General features: G+C 45.2%; 1 protein-coding gene and 1 non-coding gene across 2 annotated transcripts; one reads left to right on the forward strand and one right to left on the reverse strand.

Annotated features, from left to right (window-relative positions):
• Window positions 1–552: 552 nt before the first annotated feature.
• Window positions 553–16,661, forward strand: LOC103188331 (G-protein coupled receptor 54). The gene is made up of 5 exons (XM_007908290.2): window positions 553–766; window positions 4,272–4,396; window positions 7,701–7,836; window positions 14,770–15,008; window positions 16,169–16,661. The coding sequence occupies exons 1-5, from the start codon at window positions 553–555 to the stop codon at window positions 16,523–16,525; spliced, it is 1,071 nt and encodes a 356-aa protein (XP_007906481.1). The 3' UTR covers window positions 16,526–16,661.
• On the reverse strand, window positions 10,632–10,738 carry LOC121850565. Its single transcript, XR_006085659.1, has one exon. It is a non-coding gene; the product is annotated as a U6 spliceosomal RNA (small nuclear RNA).
• Window positions 16,662–18,689: the final 2,028 nt, after the last annotated feature.

The raw sequence follows: 18,689 nt of genomic DNA on the forward strand, positions 1-18,689 counted from the left end.
GAGACACACAGACATTTATTACCATTAAACACCTTTGACGATGGAAGAAAAGTGTCGATCTTTATGGTTTGGGATTGATTCCCATCCCATCTCCCTGAGGGCGGCCCTGACACAGCACAGGGAGATGGAGATGATGATGAAGATGATGATGACTGTATATATTCCGGGGACAGATGAGCTCAGTCAGCGCGTCAGGAGGAGGATAAAGGGGCAGCGGCTCCCACACCGCCTCTCACTCATTCATTCATTCATTCATTCCCTCCATCTCCATCTCTCTCTCTCTCTATCGCTCTCTCTCTCTCTCTCTCTCCACTGCCGCTCGGCTCTGACCGGGAGGAGGATGTCCCCGACTGTCCCCTGAGCCCCGGGGGCCGGGATTTGGGAATTGGGAGCCGACAGCCGGACTCTGATAGGGCGGGAACCGGGACCCGGGACCCGGGAACAGGGGCTCCGGAGCAGGGAGTTGGGCATTGGGATCCGAGGAAGCAGCGGGTGGGAGGGGAGGGGGGACCCGGGGGGGGGGAGTGGGGCTCGAGCCTCAGTTGCCTCCCAATGAACGGTTCCCTGGCGCCCTGTGACGCCTCCTGCGGTGGCAGCGGAGATGCGAACGGCACTGCGGCCCGCGGGCCGCCTTTGCTGGTGGACGCTTGGCTGGTTCCTGTCTTCTTCTGCCTCCTGTTGCTGCTGGGCCTGGCCGGCAACTCCCTGGTCATCTTCGTGGTCACCCGACATCGCCACATGAGGACAGCCACCAACCTGTACATAGGTACTCGCAGAATTGCTGCATTTTATTGACAACAATAATAATAATAATACTTATCACGTCTTCGAGACGTCTCGAAGCGCTTCACAGAACTGTAAAGTAAATTGAGTGTAAATGTTGTGGCCGAAACGCGATTATTTAGCACATTTTAAGGAAAACTATTCACTAAATAAAGAATAGTAAAAACCCATTGGGCTGCGACAAACATAGAAAAGGAAAGAAAACCGTTATTTAACCTAATAATTAGTTTTGTCCAGGGATCAAAGCAATTTTGCACTTGAACTTGGCAGCAGTTTTTGCATTTTAATTTGGAGGCAAAGGGAGTGTTAACGCACTTTAATCGCTCGACAAAATTAGTTAGCAATAATAATAATAATAATAATAAACCTTGCATTTGATATAGCGGGTTGTCATGTCTTCAAGACGTCTTCAAGCGTTTCACAGAATATACTGTACAGTGGATTGACTGTATAATTTGTGAGCAAAACACGGCAGCCAATTTATTGATTTTGAAGATGTCTTTTGTTAAAAAAAATGTAAGTAACACCAGCTCGTGACTGTTTTCTGAACCGTTATTAAGCAGTTAAGCTTTGACCGGATTAGAATTCACTCAGGATACTTTACAATAATAATTTGGTCACTCAATCCACGACTGTTTGTGGGAGTGCTTGTTTTGCCCACAAAATATACAGTTAGTTTTAAAGTATGTTCTGTGAAGCACTTTGAGGCGTCTCAAATACTAGATAAGGCGCTATATCAAATGCAAGGATTGTTGTTATTATTATTGCTAACTAGTGTTGGCTAGAGATCAAAGCAGTTTTGCACTTTGCACTTGTTAACATGCTTTGCCTCCAAGTTAAAACACAAAACTGCTTTGATCTCGAGTTAAAACTAGTTATAATCTTAATTGACATTTTCCTTTCCTACTTTAGTCACAACCAAATGTTTTTATTTTTTTACCTCGTGAATTGTTTCTCATAAAATATGCTGTATTTTTACAGTAAAATTAACAGTAATACTAACCTTAAAATATAATGATAATAATCTTCGCATTTGATAGAGAGCCTTATCCCGTCGTCGAGACGTCTCAAAGCACTTTGTGGGATATACTGTGAAGTGCAGTAACTGTGTATTTTGTGAAATGCCCACAATTATTATTATAACAACGACAACATGGATTTATATAGTGCCCTCCACGCTGGACGGCATCTCAGAGCGCTTTACAGTGACGGATCCCGGGGCCGAGCCGGGGGGAGGGGTGGGGGAAGGTGACCAAAGGCGCGGTCAAAAAGAAAGGTCTTAATAATAATAATCCTTGCATTTGATATAGCGCTTTTCATGTCAGGAGGACGTCCCAAAGCGCTTCACAGAACACACTGTAAAGTGAATTGACTGTATATTTGTGGGCGAACGCGGCGACCAATTGCGCACAGCAATGTCCCACAAACAGTCGTAGATTGAAAATGACCAATTTATTATTGTTTGTTTTGGAGGATTATTATTAGGCTCTGTGTGGAGTAAGGAAACTTGCCCAAGGTTTCGCCCTCTGCCTGGAATTGAACTCAGGTCTCTCACTTGCAAAGCGAGTGCTCTAACCACTGAGCTACAGGACTCCACGAAGTGGAGCTGAGACCTAATAATAATAATAATCTTTGCATTTTGGTACAACGCCTTATCACGTTATTGAGGCGTCTCCAAAAACGCTTTATTGGATATATTGTAAATGTGTTGATGATGTGTATTTTGTGGGTGAAACGTGGCAGCCTGTTGCACGCAACAACGTACCACAAACAGTCCTGGAGTGAGTGACTGATTTTATTGGGGGGATTATTGGCCAGAACACGGGGAGAGAGAAACTCCCTTCGCTTTTCAAATAGTGCCGTGGGATCTTTAACATCCACCTGAACAGACAGAGACAGGACGTTGGTTTAACATCTCATCTGAAGGACGGCATCTCCAACAATGCAGCACTCCCCCAGCACTGACTGTGTGATTCCAAGTCCTGACGTTGGGGCTCCAGCCCACAACCTTCTGACTCGGAGGTGAGAGCTACCAACTGAGCCAAGGCTGACCCACAACAGAAAACCATCATTTGATCTCCAAAACTAGTTATAATTGCTAAATTTAATGGATATAAATGTCATAATAATAATAATTGAGATGTCTCAAAGTGCTTCACAGATTACACTGTAAAGTGAATTGACTCTGTATTTTGTGGTTGAAATTTTTCATTTTGCTTTCCTTTTCTACTTTTATAACAACAAATGATTATTTTCCCATTGAATTGTTTTCCTTAAAACATGAGCAATTTTTTTCAAAAAAATCTATGGAAAGATTATTTGTATTGACAGCCAGAGCTCAGACCCCGGCCAAGATTCAGCAATCAGTGTCTGGCTTCCAACCATAAGATTAATGGTCACAACGATTGTTATTTGTGTGATTGACTGGACGACACTTACTGAATGTTAACGACAAGCAAAGACGTCAATCATCATCTGCTAATTGAACGTATGCTGAGCTGCAAAAACACAGCCCAGAAACCCGGGATGTGATGCTGTATCAAGCACAAGGGTTGTGATTATGACACACCAATTTGTGTTTACACAGCGCCATTCACATCGGGAGATCTTAAATCGTTTCATGCAACTGACTTGGATGGAGGGGTACTGGGAAAGGAGAACAATCAATGGGAAACTGGAGCAGGTTTGAAAGTGGGTGAGGGGTGCGGAGATGGAGAGAGCGGTACGAGAATGGCTGAGAGCTCACACAGTGGTGGTGGTGTGGATCGAGCAGAGATGTGAAGGAGGGAGTGTTTCAGGGTCACAGGGTTTGATCGGGGTGAGATGAGATGGGAAGCCATCGAAAAGAAAAAACAAAAATCTGGAATCCTGTCCGCTGGGGGATGGGAAGCCAGCAAACTAATATAGGAAGTGGGGAGAGGGGGGTGCGGGTATGGGAGGCAATGGGCACGGGAGCCTGGTGCAGGAAAGGACAATCTCACTTTGTGTAGTGATTACAATAAAGCCTTTTAGCAGGTAGTTATAATAATAATTCTTCCATTTGCCTTATCTAGATGTCTAGAAGATGCAAAAAGCACTATATCAAATGCAAGGGTTATGTATTGTTATTATTATCTTGTTGTTGAGACGACTCAAAGCGCTTCACAGAATATATTGTAAAGTTGATTGACTGTGTATTTTAGGTGAAACCCGGCAGCCAATTGTGCACAGCAGCGTCCCACAAACAGTTGTGGATTGAGAGACCAAATTATTATTTTTTTTAAAAAAAATTTGAAGCGACTATTACCTCCCAGAAAGCGATCCACCAATCAACTTTACAACCAGGTTCCTACTAACTGCTAGGTTAACAGAGGTGTGTGGAGTAAGGAAACTTGCTTGCCTAAGGTTTCGCCCCGGCTGGGAATCGAACCTGGGTCCTCTCACTTTTGAGGTGAGCACACTAACCACTACAGGACGAGTTCTGACAATGTTCTCTTCTCTTTCTCCAGCAAACCTGGCGACGACTGACATCATATTCCTGATCTGCTGTGTGCCTTTCACCGCAATGCTGTACCCTCTACCCAGCTGGGTCTTTGGGGAATTCATGTGCAAGTTCGTCAACTACATCCAGCAGGTGAGATTCCCGCACGCGACATCCCCATCTCGGTTACTTTCACCCTGATCATTCCCAGTAATGACCCCAGCAGCCAGCTTCCTGCAGGCCAGAGAGATGGGAGATGGTTAAAAATCAGCATTTCTACCTGTTGACAGGTCACAGTGCGTGTAACTGTTGAAGACGAAAAAATAACTTTTCTGAGTCATAAATTATTGTCATATATTTGTTGGCATGTTTAAAAAAGACAAATAGATATATGATATACTAAACTATCTGCAGTACTAGATTTAAGGCATGTCATTCAAGTTACCTTTTCAAAAATATTAAAGTTTTTACTTTTCAAGTAATTCTTTTTTCATTCATTTGGCCTGTGTCACAGAGCAATATTTCATTTGTACTAACCATAGTACAGTTGGTACAAATGTAATAGCCATAGATGAAATGCTTCCTGCTTTACGTAGGGTTAGCATCCGGTTTCAACTGGTCCAGGCTTCAAAGAGTGAACCCCATCACAAGTCCTGTTTAACATCTACAAAGAGGCAGAAACATTTGGCAATAACTGAGAGACTGAATTACATAAACACTTCTTCTCAGTGGACTCTCCCTCCCTCCCAGTGGACTCCCCCCCCCCCCCCCCACATCTCTCTCTCCGCCCAGTTTACCTTTCATCCCCCGATGATTTCAGTTTGTTTGAAGCCATTTTCTGACAGATAACGGAGTGAGAACACGATTTTAAAATGAATAACTGAAACTGTTTGGCACAAGCTGCAGACTATCCATCACTCCATCCTCGCTCGGTTCCCCCAGCTCGCAATCCCAGGATTTTTTTCCTCTCTTTCAGATGGTTCCGTAGCCTCTGCCCACCTGAACCCTAAGTTCCCGCGACCCTATTATCCCCTCCTCCCAGCACCAGCCTGAGTCACATCCCCTGCATTCTCTGGCCCCCGATGGTGGGCAAGCCTTTAGCCAATCTGCCCCTATTGTCTGAAACCATCCTAGAGTCCCTCCATTTGCCCTCCTCTCTCTCTCATACACTACTGCCTTCAAAACCCACCTTAAATGCTATCTCTGCCACTTCGCTTTCGGCCACCTTTCCGCCCTCACAGCTCAAGTTATCAATCAGTTGTTTGAAGCACATCCTCATGACATGCAAGGTGCTCTATAAATGTAGATTATAATAATCACTGCATTTGATAGAGTGCCTTATCGTTGAGACATCTCCAAGCGCTTCACAGGATATATTGTAAAGTATCCCATATTTGTGTTTTGTAGGAAAACGTGGCATCTAATTTACACACACCAGTGTCCTTCAAACGGCCATGGAGTGAATTTCCAATTTTATTTGTGGGATAGTTGGCCAAGACACTGGGAGAGACTCCCTTCTCTTTTAGAAGGGATCTTTAAAGTCAGGTAGACGTGACCTCAGTTTAAAGTCTCATTCGAAGGATGGCACCTCCAACAATGCAGCACTTCCCCCAGCACTGTATTGAATTGCCAGCCTAAACTATATGAGTTCCAATGTGGGGCTTGAACCCACAACCTTCTAACTCAGAGACAAGAATATTACCAACTGAACCAGACTGACACCAAAAAAATGGACCTAATGTCTCACTGACAAATGTGATAGCACTATAAATGTGATAGCACTATAAGTGGTCTCTCTGTAGTTCTTATCTCTCTGCCGTCATCCACTGCCTCCTGTCCTCTGGAAATCTCTGTGATTTATTTCCCAATCTGCCTTCAAAACCCTCTTAATAATATATCTCTTTGACCGTGCTTTTGGTCAACATCCATAATTCATTTCTCCCCACTATTATATGTGTTAAACGCCATGAGACATTAATCTTACATGAAAGACAATGTGTAAGTGCTTGCTGCCTCAACAATGTGCCATAAGCCAATTTCAGTGGGACAGCTCCTAGTAACATCAGGCTTTCTGTCAGCCTCCATCCATAGATTGAAAATTAACGGCATCTCCCATGTTTTGGACAGACAGCTACCAGGAACAGAGTGTTCAGGGACTTCTGTCCTCTTATTCTTCCATTGATAAGACACATCATCTGTGCTGGATTCAGGTTGTTCTTTACAGCTGGCCTGAGGGAATGTCCTTGTGTTGGGGTTTGGTTTCAATCAGTCACCAAGCAGAGTGAACAGACAGTTTTATCGTGTGACCTTCAGACGGGGATGACGTTCTCAGTGATTGTTCTTGTTAGCCAGGGCAACACTGAAACGTACTGTAGCCTTCCCAGCACGGCACTCACTGTGATCAACCAATTTACCCAAGGACTGGGACCCTCCTGATGTGTATGACGCAGCATCACAACAGGTTGAGAGACCGTGACAAATTTAAGTTTAATGAGGGAAAGAGAACCCGTAGAGCTCAGGCTAATTTTCAGCCAAAAGTGAGATCAGACTCCTGGGTTTTCTTTGCAGTTTGTTGACTTGCTGGCCCAAAAATACACTATAAAATATGAAGCTAGTTTTGCTTTCTGTCCTGCATGCCATCTTGGGGTAATCACGTTTCGCTCACAAAATATACAGTCAATTCACTTTACAGTATATTCTGTGAAGCGCTTTGAAACATCTTGAAAACTTGATACGGCGCGATATCAAATGCAAGGATTATTATTATTATTCCTGTCTTCAGGATTCTCCACTACCTTCAATTGTTGATTTAAAATAATTGTGTTTTCCTCACATTGATTGCATTGGAAATCATGAGTACAAGCTCCATGAAAAGCAATTTGAAGTCTGTTGTTCACCTCACCCTGAGCTATCTTGCTACAAATATTTTATGGCAATCTTTCCCCTGTTTGACATTATGTGCAGTTTTGCATTTAAACATATAGAAATCCACATTTTTTTCAGGTACTTTGGGAAATGTTATAAAATGTTATTTAAAATGTAATGGTTATAACTCAAACTCTGTTAATATGGAAATAATGGTTCAGAGCCGGGTAAAAGCAGGAGGTTATAAATTACCTGCATCTGAAACTAAGATTGATATCACTGTCAGTCAGGGAAGAGATCCAGACAGCGATCTGTGATTCCAATATCAGCCTCAATGGTAATTCAGCGCCTGGAGATGTCCTCCCGATGTGAAAGACGCTATACGAGTGTAACTTTGTATTGTAAAACTTTCAATTTTGATTTATTTATTTTGATCTACCCTCCCTGCCCTCCACTCCTCCTGATCCTAACCCAACCACCAGCTCGGGTCCAAATCCAGCAAAATGGGATGTCCTCCCGACATAAGAGACGCTACACAAATGTAATTTGTTGTTGATGTTATGTCCTCAGACATACATTCTGTTTAATCTAGGTATCAGTACAAGCGACCTGTGTTACACTGACCGCTATGAGTGTAGACCGATGGTATGTGACAGTCTATCCACTCCGATCCTTGAGGCAAAGAACCCCTCGTGTGGCTATGGCCGTCAGTCTGGGGATATGGATCGGTAAGTTCTCAGATAGACTACCCAGTAATGTCTGTGTTTGACACCGATTCAGCTTTTATACACTGGTCAATATTTGTTTAATAGGAATGATTAGAATAACAGGAACATTTTGCACCTCTGCAGTGTTTGTGCTGAGAAACCTCTTTCACCCAGACAGAATAATGAGCATGATGCTATAAAATGTGATGTCTTTATTTACGATCCTTTGCTCAATCAGTCTCAAAACCATACTGTTGGAGTTCATTTGACAACCAGTTTGTCACAACTATTGGAGAAGGTGTTTGGATGATCAGAGCTTTCATAAAGAAGCTCCAAATAAGATCAGAAAAGTTGGGCTTCAATCTGCCTCCTGTGTATTATAGCCTCAATAATGGGTTCCATCTGGACTTTCAATCTCCTGAGGGAAGGCACTACATTAGGAAAACAATTACTACAACAAAACAAGTGGTGTTTATGTAGCACCTTTCATGTCGGGAAGACGTCCCAAGGGCCTCGACAGTAAAGGGGGTTGGTATCAGCAAGGGGGTGGAGGGGGGGAGGATGACCAAAGGTGTGGTCAAAGAGGAAGGTCTTGAGATGGGCCTTGAAGGAGGCGAGGGAGTGGGCTGGTTGGTAAGGTTTCATCAGGAATTAGGCAGAAATATCCATTGAATATCTATCCATTCCCCACACTCGCACTATTCAATCCTGGACTAGTGTCCTCGCTGACACCTCCCCCAGGAGCACACAAAGCTGACACCTCCCCCAGGAGCACACAAAGCTGACACCTCCCCCAGGAGCACACAAAGCAGTGAAACGTGTGTCCCGAGGAGTATTAGATCTCTGTGTTATTTGGAGGGATGATCTCCGCAACACTGCCAGACTCCGCCACTGCCTCACCCCTCAGGGACCCAAACCCTCATCCACACATTCGTCACCTCAAGGCTCGACTACGGGAACTCCCTCCTCATCGGCCTTCCCAACTCTTCCCTTCACAACCTGCAGATCATCCAAAACTCTGCAGCTCATGTACTCTCACACACCAGTGACCCCATCACTCCCACCCTCACCCGACCCCATCACTCCCACCCTCGCCCGACCCCATCACTCCCACCCTCACCCGACCCCATCACTGCCACCCTCACCCGATCCCATCACTACCACCCTCACCCAACCCCATCACTCCCACCCTCGCCCGACTCTACTGGCTCCCCATCCCCCAGTGGATCGAGTTCAAGATCCTCGTCCTCACTTTAAGGCCATCCGTGGCCTTACCCCCTCCTACCTCTCTGACCTGCTGACTCTCTACCAACCCGCACGCTCCCTCCGTTCATCGGGCTCCGGCTGCTCCATGTCTCCCGCCCGACCCGAACTACCATCGGTGGCCGGGCTTTCAGCCTCTCTGCCCCCACACTCTGGAACTCCATCCCACGGGCCCTTGGCCTCGCTTCCTCCCTCGCCTTCAAGGCCGGTCTCAAGACCCTTCTCTTCGACTGTGCCTTTGGTCTCCCTCCCACCTCTCTGCCTTCCCTCACCCCTACACCACCCCTCCCCCTACACCACCCCTCCCCCATGATCGTTCCCCAACACCTGACTGTTCAGCGCTTTGGGATGTCCTCCTGACGTGAAATGCGCTCCATAAATGTCATTTTGTTGTTGTTGCAGTGTAACTGCACTATAATCAGCAGCATTGTGAGCTCCGTACACTGGTAATCTGTTTCTAATTCTGATATTGCACCAATGATGCCCCCTGCCGGCCATTTTGAAGGATCAGGTCCACTGATCCCGTTTGTCATTGTTCCTCGGGAAAGTAAATAATAATCCTTGCATTTGATACGTGTTTTACCACATTGCCGAGACATTTCAGTGTTGTGACTGTGTATTTTGTAGGCAAACACAGGAGCAAATGTGCACAGTAATGTCCAAGAAACAGCCATGAAGTGAATGACCAATTTTATTTGGGGGATTGTTGCCCAGGACACCAGGAGAGAGAAACTTCCTTCTGTTTTCCAATAGTTCCACCGGATCTTTAACATCCACCTGAACAGGCAGATGGGACCTTGTTTATGAAGGATGACATCTTTGACAATGCATCAGAGACCGTCTCCCCCTCCGCAGCCTATTTCGTAATTTCATAATAAGTAATTTCAGTCCTTGACTGTGCTGTACCTCACCTCTCCTCCACCCCCCGTACACTCACACACAAAAAGTTGGAGTTGTTTACTTTAATCCCAGCTCTTCTTATCCTTTTCATTATTCTTAATAAGAATAATAATCCTTCCATTTGATATTTCTTGTCTAAACAATTTCAGGTTTAAGTTTTTAATGATACAATTATTATCCTCACGTTGTCCTTATAAGTGCTGGTTGGACACCTGAGCTGTGGGTGGGGGGACGGTGCGGGAGCCAAGGGAAAGTGGGGAAAAGATAATTGAGCATCCAGTTTGGGGTTTGATGTACCCTGAAAGAGAGATTAAACTATGGAAAAATACGGCACACAGCCATGTGAGGACACTTCCCACCCGGTACAACATACCCAACGATGCCACGAGAGGATGTTTTGTAAAGGTGTAGCAATTAAACATTATTATTATTATACAGAAGGCCACACGGAGGGTGGGCTCGATTCCAACATCCTGAAGCCAAACATGTCACCTCCGAACCAGTTCAGCTTCAAGGGGATCCCGGTGACCTGCCCCCCCCTCAACCCAAAGAGGAGATAGAATAAAACATGAAACACTGCCACCAGAGGATGTTTTACCGGACAAGGGGTTGAGGGCCGGATGTGGCCCGCGGGCCGCCAGTAGCACAAGCTACAAAATATGGAACGCTTCACGAATTTGCGTGTCATCCTTGCGCAGGGGCCATGCTAATCTTCTCTGTATCGTTCCAATTTTAGTATATGTGCTGCCGAAGCGAGCACAGCACAACAGGGCGGCCCACAGCTATTTATACCCTCCACACGGCCCACACTGCACGGTCACCGTGCATGCCGTCTCCTGTCGGTGTCACGGTGGGAGTCCGTGTTCGCCGCCCAACGCCGTGTTTCTGAACCGTCCGCTTCTCCGGTTCGTTTCTTCCCTCCAATTCCATTTTTTTTAAAATAAGAAAATACGAGTTTTAACGGGGAGTGGCATTGTGGGACCGTCCTCTATGCAAATGAGCTGCCGTGAGGCACTGTTGAAGAGAAGGTGTCCCGGTTTCATGGCCACGTGGTCAGTGTGTCAGTGTCAGTGGGAGGCGCGGCCAGTGGGAGGCGCTGCTGCACTTGGAGGGGAAGCGATGCTCAGGGCAGTGACCACATTCTGTGCTCTCAGGTCCTCTTTGTTCTCTCCTTCAGCTTTAATCATATAATAATAATATCATATTATAATAATATAATATAATAATATTAGCGCCTTGGGACGTCCTCCCGACGGGAAACGAGCTATACAAATGTAATCTTGTTATTGTAATCATTATAATGATATATTATAATAATACAATGATAATCCTTACGTTTGATTTAGTGCCTCATTATGTCATTGAGACGCCTCAAAGTGCTTCACGGAATAGACTGTAACGTTTTGTGGGTGTAACGCAGCAGCCAATCGCACACAGCAGCGTCCCACAGACGGCCACGAATTGAGTGACCAAACAAAAAAAAATTTGCAATCCGCCAATCAACTAAAAGCTGTTTGACTGCGGGGACGTGAGAGCCCTTCCTGACCACACACCGTCCCCAGCACTGCCCATGTTCTCTAACGTCACAATCCCCGAGACACGGCTAAATTCAGTGTAGTGACATCACTTTATAACAAGAACCTCCGACTTCTAAACCTATTGACCTCACCCCCCAACCCCGAATCCTACAGCCCCTACACCCCAAACCTGTGGAGCTGCTGCCTCGATCACTGGGCTCCGACCTCTCTATCTCTCTTCAAATCGTACCTGAAGGCTTTCCTGTTCAACTACGCCTGCGGTCACCTTCCCCCCTCCCCCCGGCTCGGAGTCGTGCTCCGCCACTGTCACGCGCTCTGGGACACTACCCTGTGTGAGGGGTGCTGTGTAAATGCAAGATGTTGTTGTGCCTATGGTCACCTCAACAACAACAACAACAAAATAACATTTGTATAGCGTCTTTCACATCAGGAGGACGTCCCAAAGTGCTCAACCTCCCTGTTCTCCCTGTCTTGATTTCAAACACTGCCATTGTTGGGACTCTGAGACACTATAGCCCACATGAAATGCTAAATAAATCCAAGTGCATGTTGTTATAGAGCAGATATGAACAGGCAACGTGGTATGACAGTCCCTTTAGCCCCAAGGCCAGGCCATCAACAGCAGGTTCAGCTTTTACTGTACTCCAACTTTCATGTTGGAGGGAAATGGGGAGAAGAAAGCTGAGCGAGACGAAGAGAGGGAAAGATGATTAAAAGCATAGTCAGAGAGGGGACCCTTGAACGAGGTGAGAGAGCAAGTCAGAGATTCCGAGAAGGAGTTCCAGAGAATGCGGCAGAAAGGCTAAAATCCCCCCCGATGGTGAGTGGACAGGCGGAGGGCATGAAGGGTGAGCGCTCACTAGTGCTCGATCTCAGTGATCTTACCACGATCAGTGATGTGTGAAACGGTTCAGGCCTTATGTCGGGCGTTTGACCTTAGTCAGGGTGGTCCGACTTTCTGGCTGCCGCCAGCAGGATTCCCAGACTGGGCCAACTGGTGTCCCACGGGCCGCATCCGGCCCACAACCATTTTCACTATTACAACTTCCACTTGCTCCCTCCCTCCCTCCCCCACTCCCCCCAGGGCAATGGCAGGAGTCTGTGGTTGGGAGGGCGCAGAGCCTTTACTGCAGTCTATCAGAAAGATAAGTGCGGCTCTTACCAACCTTAGCAACCAACTGCCGGCTCCTGCCACTGCGGGTAGGACCCACGCTTGGGAGAGAAAGTGGGGGGGAGAAAAAGGGGGGTGGGGGGGAGAGTGGGGGAGAGAGGGGAGAAACAGAGGAAGGGGAAGAAGAGAGGGAGAGGAGGGGGAGAGAAAGAGGGGGAGAGCTCGGGAAAAGGGGAGAGAAAGAGGGGGAGGGGGGCAGAAAGGGGGAGGGGAAAGACACTCTTTCTCCCCTCTCTCTCAATTACTCTCTCTCAGTCCCCTTCTTTCACTCTCTCTTCCTTCTCACACTCCATCTCCCCCCTTTCAAACACTCTCTCCCCACACCACCTTTTTCTTCCACCCCCCACCCCACCCCTTCTCTCTCATACACTCTCTCTATCCCCTCTCAAACTCTCTCAATCACCCTCTCAATCTCCCACGTCTGTTTCTTTCTCTCCCCCTCTACCTCACATTCACTCCCCCGTCACACTCTCTCACACTCTTCCTCTTACACTCTCTCCCACTCTCACTCTCTCCCACTCTCACACTCCCCCCCTGTCACACTCTCCCCCTGTCACTCTCTCCCACTCTCACACTCTCCCACTCTCACACTCTCCCCCTGTCACACTCTCCCCCTGTCACACTCTCCCCCTGTCACACTCTCCCCCCGTCACACTCTCTCACACTCTTCCTCTTACACTCTCTCCCACTCTCACTCTCTCCCACTCTCACACTCCCCCCTGTCACACTCTCCCCCTGTCACTCTCTCCCCCTGTCACTCTCTCCCACTCTCACACTCTCCCCCTGTCACACTCTCCCCCTGTCACACTCTCCCCCGTCACACTCACTCACACTCTCCCCGTCACACGCTCTTACACTCTCCCCCTCTCCCTCTCTCACACTCTCCCCCTCTCACACTCTCCCTCTCTCTCAATCACTCTCTCAGTCTCCTGTTTGGGTGGATACTAAAAATCCTACACTCTCTCACACTCTAACCTTCTGAAAAGAGAAGGGTGTCTCTCGGAGTTTCCTTGCCAACAGTCCCCAAATTATTCACTGCACGGCTCTTGGTGGGACATTACTATGTAATGTGGCTGATTTGCCTATAAATAGTCACTTTACAATAAAACTGTGTGAACCTCTGGGATGTTTTGACATGATAAGGCACTGGATCAAAGTCAAGGAATCTTATTTTGATGTGTGAGTCACAACCAAACAGGAACAGAAATAATTCTACCAATATTGTCCTTTCCCCATTAATGGAAATGAAAATAAATGTGAACACTATTTCCTTTTACACTAAACTGTCTCATTGGGGAATTTTTTTGACTGGGCTTATAATAATAATAATTCTTACATTTCACGTTGGGATTTACCGTTTTATTTTTGAATGCAGCAGCCAATTTGCGCACAGCAAAGTCTCCGAAACAGCGATGAAGTGAATGACCAATTCATCTAGGGGATTGTTGGCCAGGACTCCCTTCTCTTTTCAAATAGTGCCATGGGATCATTAACAGGCAAACAAGGATTAATCCTAAAGTGATATTACAATTGTCTACAGCTAAAGGAGAAGGGAAGAAATGTAAAGGAGAAAACAATTTGAAAGAATATAATGAATAATATATAACCATATTAACTTGTTATACAATTAAAGATGTACAATTATACCAATAATAATATTATTATTATTACAATTATACCACATTGCTGCAGGAGCTACTTGGAGTCCTGTAGCTCAGTGGTTAATGCACTCGCCTCGCAAGCGAGAGACCTGGGTTTGATTCCTGGGCAGAGCAAAATGTTGGGCAAGTTTCCTTACTCCACACACCAATGTTCACCAGCAGTAAGTAGGAACCCGGCTGTTCGTCGATTGACAGATCACTTTTCTGGGAGTAATAATCCCTCAACAAAATAATAATAATAATAATTTGGTCACGGCTGTTTGTGGGGACACTGCTGTGCACTGCTGCTGCCACCAATTCACTTTACAGTTTATTCTGTGAAGCGCTTTGAGACGTTTCGAAGACATGATAAGGCGCTGTGTCAAATGCAATGATTATTATTAATATGTGTAAGAAATAATTGTCTGCTAATCTATTACAGGGTCCTTTGTTGTGTCTATTCCTGTGCCAATATATCAGAAAATTCAAAGCGGATACTGGTTTGGGCCCCAGGTCTATTGCAGCGAGTCTTTCCCTTCAGCCGTGCACGAGAAGGCTTTTATCTTGTATAATTTCCTGGCTGTGTACCTGCTGCCTCTGGTGACTATCTGTGTGTCCTACACTGGCATGCTGCATCAGATGGGTCGACCAGTTGTGGAACCCATAGACAATAACTACCAGGTAGGCTTTACTTATATAGAGATATGCTTGGTGGAAAACCTAATAAATCTAGCACAAACTGCCCATGAAAGTCATTGTTTACTTAAGATATATTAGATATATAATACTGGAACTCAGTTTTGTTTCCTTCAGTCTCTGTTGCTCCCACTATGCAAAAAGATGGGCTTTTATATACATATATAAAAAGCTCCAAAAGTTGTTTTGTGGGTTTGTCGGGTGGGACAAGTGAGACATTTTGAGAGTTGCCATATTAACAAGTCAGGGCCAGCGCGAGAGAGACGCCAAGACATTGCACCTGCATTTTGCCATGGAAACAAGATAGTTTGGTCAGGCAACTCACCTGTCAATCAAAAAGCTGCCAATCAAAACTCAAAGTTCGGAAAATTTAGATAATGTGGCATCTATTATTTATGTATTCCAGCTTAACATATTAGCAAACACCAAATAAACTCCTCATATACAGAACCTTGGGACGTCCTCCTGATGTGAAAGGCGCTATACAAATTTTGTTGTTGTGTTGATATGTTGGCAATGTATTGCCACAAAGCGATGAACTCTTGTTATTCCTCAGGGTTTATATGTTTCGCTTGGACACTAGGTGAAGGTTTGCCAATTTGCCTTAGCAATAGCTACAAAGGCAAACCAGAAACCAAGGCATTGGGTATCTCCGAGCAGTGAGCTCCAGCTAAAAATTGAGGATTCTTTAATGGAACTGAATCTTTTCCCCAAATTCATAATGATGATCATAAAGTAATGTGTCATAATCTTCTGTAGATAATCTAAAAATGAAACTAGAAGTATTATTTTAATACAGAAACAAAAACAGAAATGGCTGGGAACACTCAGCAGGTCGGCAGCATCTACGGAGAAAGGAAAGTGAGTCAACATTTCGGGTCCACGACTCTTCATCAGAACTGACACCTGCTGAGTGTTCCCAGCGACTTCTGTTTTTGTTTCAGATTTCCAGCATCTGCAATATTTTGCGTTGTTTTAATACAGTATTGTTTTTGGTCAAGTAAATCCACCACTTTCCCTCAGGGCTTAATTCAGATTACAGTATCAGTATAAGGAGAAATTCAATTATTCGCAGAAACAAAAAGATTTGCATTTTTGTTAATGTTTCTTGTTGTCGCTTCACAAACTGTAACTGTGTTTTGCAGGTTGAGCTACTCGCTGAAAGGTCAGAGGCCATGCGTACAAAGATCTCCAGGATGTTGGCAGTTATGGTTCTTCTATTTGCCATTTGCTGGGGTCCCATTCAGTTATACATCCTTTTCCAGTCATTTCTTCCAAACTTTGGCAGAAATTACTACACATACAAGGTCAAGATCTGGGCAAACTGCATGTCCTACACAAATTCTTCAGTCAATCCAATAGTCTATGCCTTTATGGGAGCCAATTTCAGAAAATCATTTAAAAAGACATTTCCTTTCATCTTCAAACAGCGGGTTGGAAGTACGAATAGTGGAAATGGTGCCGTCAACACGGAGATGCAGTTTGTTTCATCTGGAACGTAATATTTTTTAGAGAGGGTTTCACTGTGAGATTTCACTGCTTAAATCCCATAAATGTTTGACCAGCCTGAGTGTGTGCAGAATTAAACCATGGTCTGACAGACTTGCTTTATATGAGCCATATGTTGGAAGTCCTACCTAGTCAGAATTGTGACAGCTTCACTGTGACTGAGTCTTACACATACTTTATTCAGGTCCCAGCTGTCCTGGCATGCCCTGAACTGTCAATTATACCAGGCTATTTTCACTTCGGACAGTGTCACATGTCATTCTAAAGCAAAGTAATCCTATTTTAAGGGCAGCCATTTCATGCTGTTTAAGACTTACATTTTGAATTTTGTTGTATGGACCCTTTCTCATCCAGTTTAGGGTGTAGTTTGTGCTGCTCGTGTGGTACTGAGCCATACACATTCAAGGATCTCTGGTCTGTGCCGAATTAGCTTTTCTCAGATGGAATCGTATGGGGGAGGGGGGAGCAATACAATTAGATTCACTGTCCTTCGTTTCAGGAAGAGAAAAAAACCAACCAGATTTGTTACCCAGTGCCTTCCCCTTTACTGGAAAGAGCCGTTGGCCTTTTTCTCTAGCCAGAGTTGGAATGGCCACATAGTTTAGGTTCACACATCAAGAAAGACCACTTGCCTGAGATATTGGGGAAGGTGACAAAGAGGGAGAGATAAAGAGAGTGTATAAATTGGACACAGATATTGGCACATACAACAGCTGAACAGCAATGATGGGATCTATTTAAGGGTGAGATTGAAGGGTGCACAGCAAGCACATTCCAAGCAAGGGGTGATGCAACTAAACATAGGGTACCATGGCTTTCAAAATATATCAGGAAGATAATAAGGGCAAAAGGGAAGCTTATGTATGTCTATTAATACAGTGAACAACCACAAAGGCAGTGAAACCTACTTCATAAGGGGATTGGGCCACTTAGGGATGAAAGCAGTAAATTGGTGGTAGAGTTTAGGGGATGTCAAGGCACCGCTATGGATGTTGTGTCTGTGGATTTCATTTGATAAGGTTCTGCACGGACGTTTGTGTAGAAACTCACAGCACCTGAAATAGGGGGAAATGTGGCAATTTGGATAGATGGCTGAAAGATAGAAAGTAGGGCTAAAGATTGTTTTTTCCAGTTGGAGGAAGGTAGTTAGCAGCTTGCCACAGGTGGCTGTGCTGGGACCTCTCCTTTTCTCCATACATATCAATCACCGTTGACTTGGATGCAGGAGCTACAGTATCAAAGTTTGTGGATGATGCCAAGTTAGGAAGTTAGAGTGAATAGAGACTGCAAGAAGATTTAAACAGATTAGCACAATGGGTTGATTAATGGCGAATTAAATTAATTAAATGAAGTTCAATAATGTGAGGTGATCAATTTTGGTAGAAACTGAGTATTGAGTGACAGTATCTTGTAAGGAGCTGAGGAGCAAAAGGATTCGGGAATGCAATACATAAGTCATTGAAAGTGACATCACAAGTGACAAAGGTTGTAAAGAAAGCTGATAGTATGTTAGGTTTCATATATGGGGCATAGAGTACAAAATTGAAGCAATAACGCTACATTGTACAAATCATTGATTAGACCACATTGGGTCCAGCTTTGGGCACCTCACTTCAGGTTTTCTGAGGTTGAAGGGCTACAGTTATGAGGAAAGATTGGAGAAGTTGGAGCAGAGCTGGTTAACTATGGCCCTAATAGAGATGTACAAAATTATGAGGGGTCTTTACAAAGTGATTAGTGGACATAGTTATACGATAGCCATAAGAATAGCAAAAAGTTAACTTAGAAAGAATATTTCACCTTGAGAGTTGTTGAGATGTGGACTGCCTGCTGAGTAGGTTGGTGGCCTAATGTAGCTTTTAAGAGGGCAGTCGATAAGCGCATGAAGAGAGGGGTGTGACGGGGTCCTTGCTGGTCTCCCCACCCCACCCACGCACTCCCCGCTGATTTCCCCACCCCACCCACGCACTGCTCGCCGATTTCCCCACCCACTGCACCTCTCTCCGGTCTCCCCAGCTCCACAATACAAAAAATCCAGCTAATTCAGAACTCTGCTGCCCGATTACTTCCCCGCCCAAACTCCATACCCACATCTCATCAGTTCTGACCCAGGCTCCACTGGCTCCCTATCACCAAACATAAAATTCAAGATCCTCA

Source organism: Callorhinchus milii, unplaced genomic scaffold, assembly GCF_018977255.1.
Source record: "Callorhinchus milii isolate IMCB2004 unplaced genomic scaffold, IMCB_Cmil_1.0 Scaffold21, whole genome shotgun sequence".
NCBI lineage: Eukaryota > Metazoa > Chordata > Chondrichthyes > Chimaeriformes > Callorhinchidae > Callorhinchus > Callorhinchus milii.

Coding starts and splice junctions, on each gene's coding strand:
- LOC103188331 (XM_007908290.2), top strand. CDS start 553: ATGAACGGTTCCCTGGCGCCCTGTGACGCCTCCTGCGGTGGCAGCGGA. Junction 4,397..7,700: donor TCGTCAACTACATCCAGCAG/GTGAGATTCCCG, acceptor TGTTTAATCTAG/GTATCAGTACAAGCGACCTG. Junction 15,009..16,168: donor CCATAGACAATAACTACCAG/GTAGGCTTTACT, acceptor TGTGTTTTGCAG/GTTGAGCTACTCGCTGAAAG.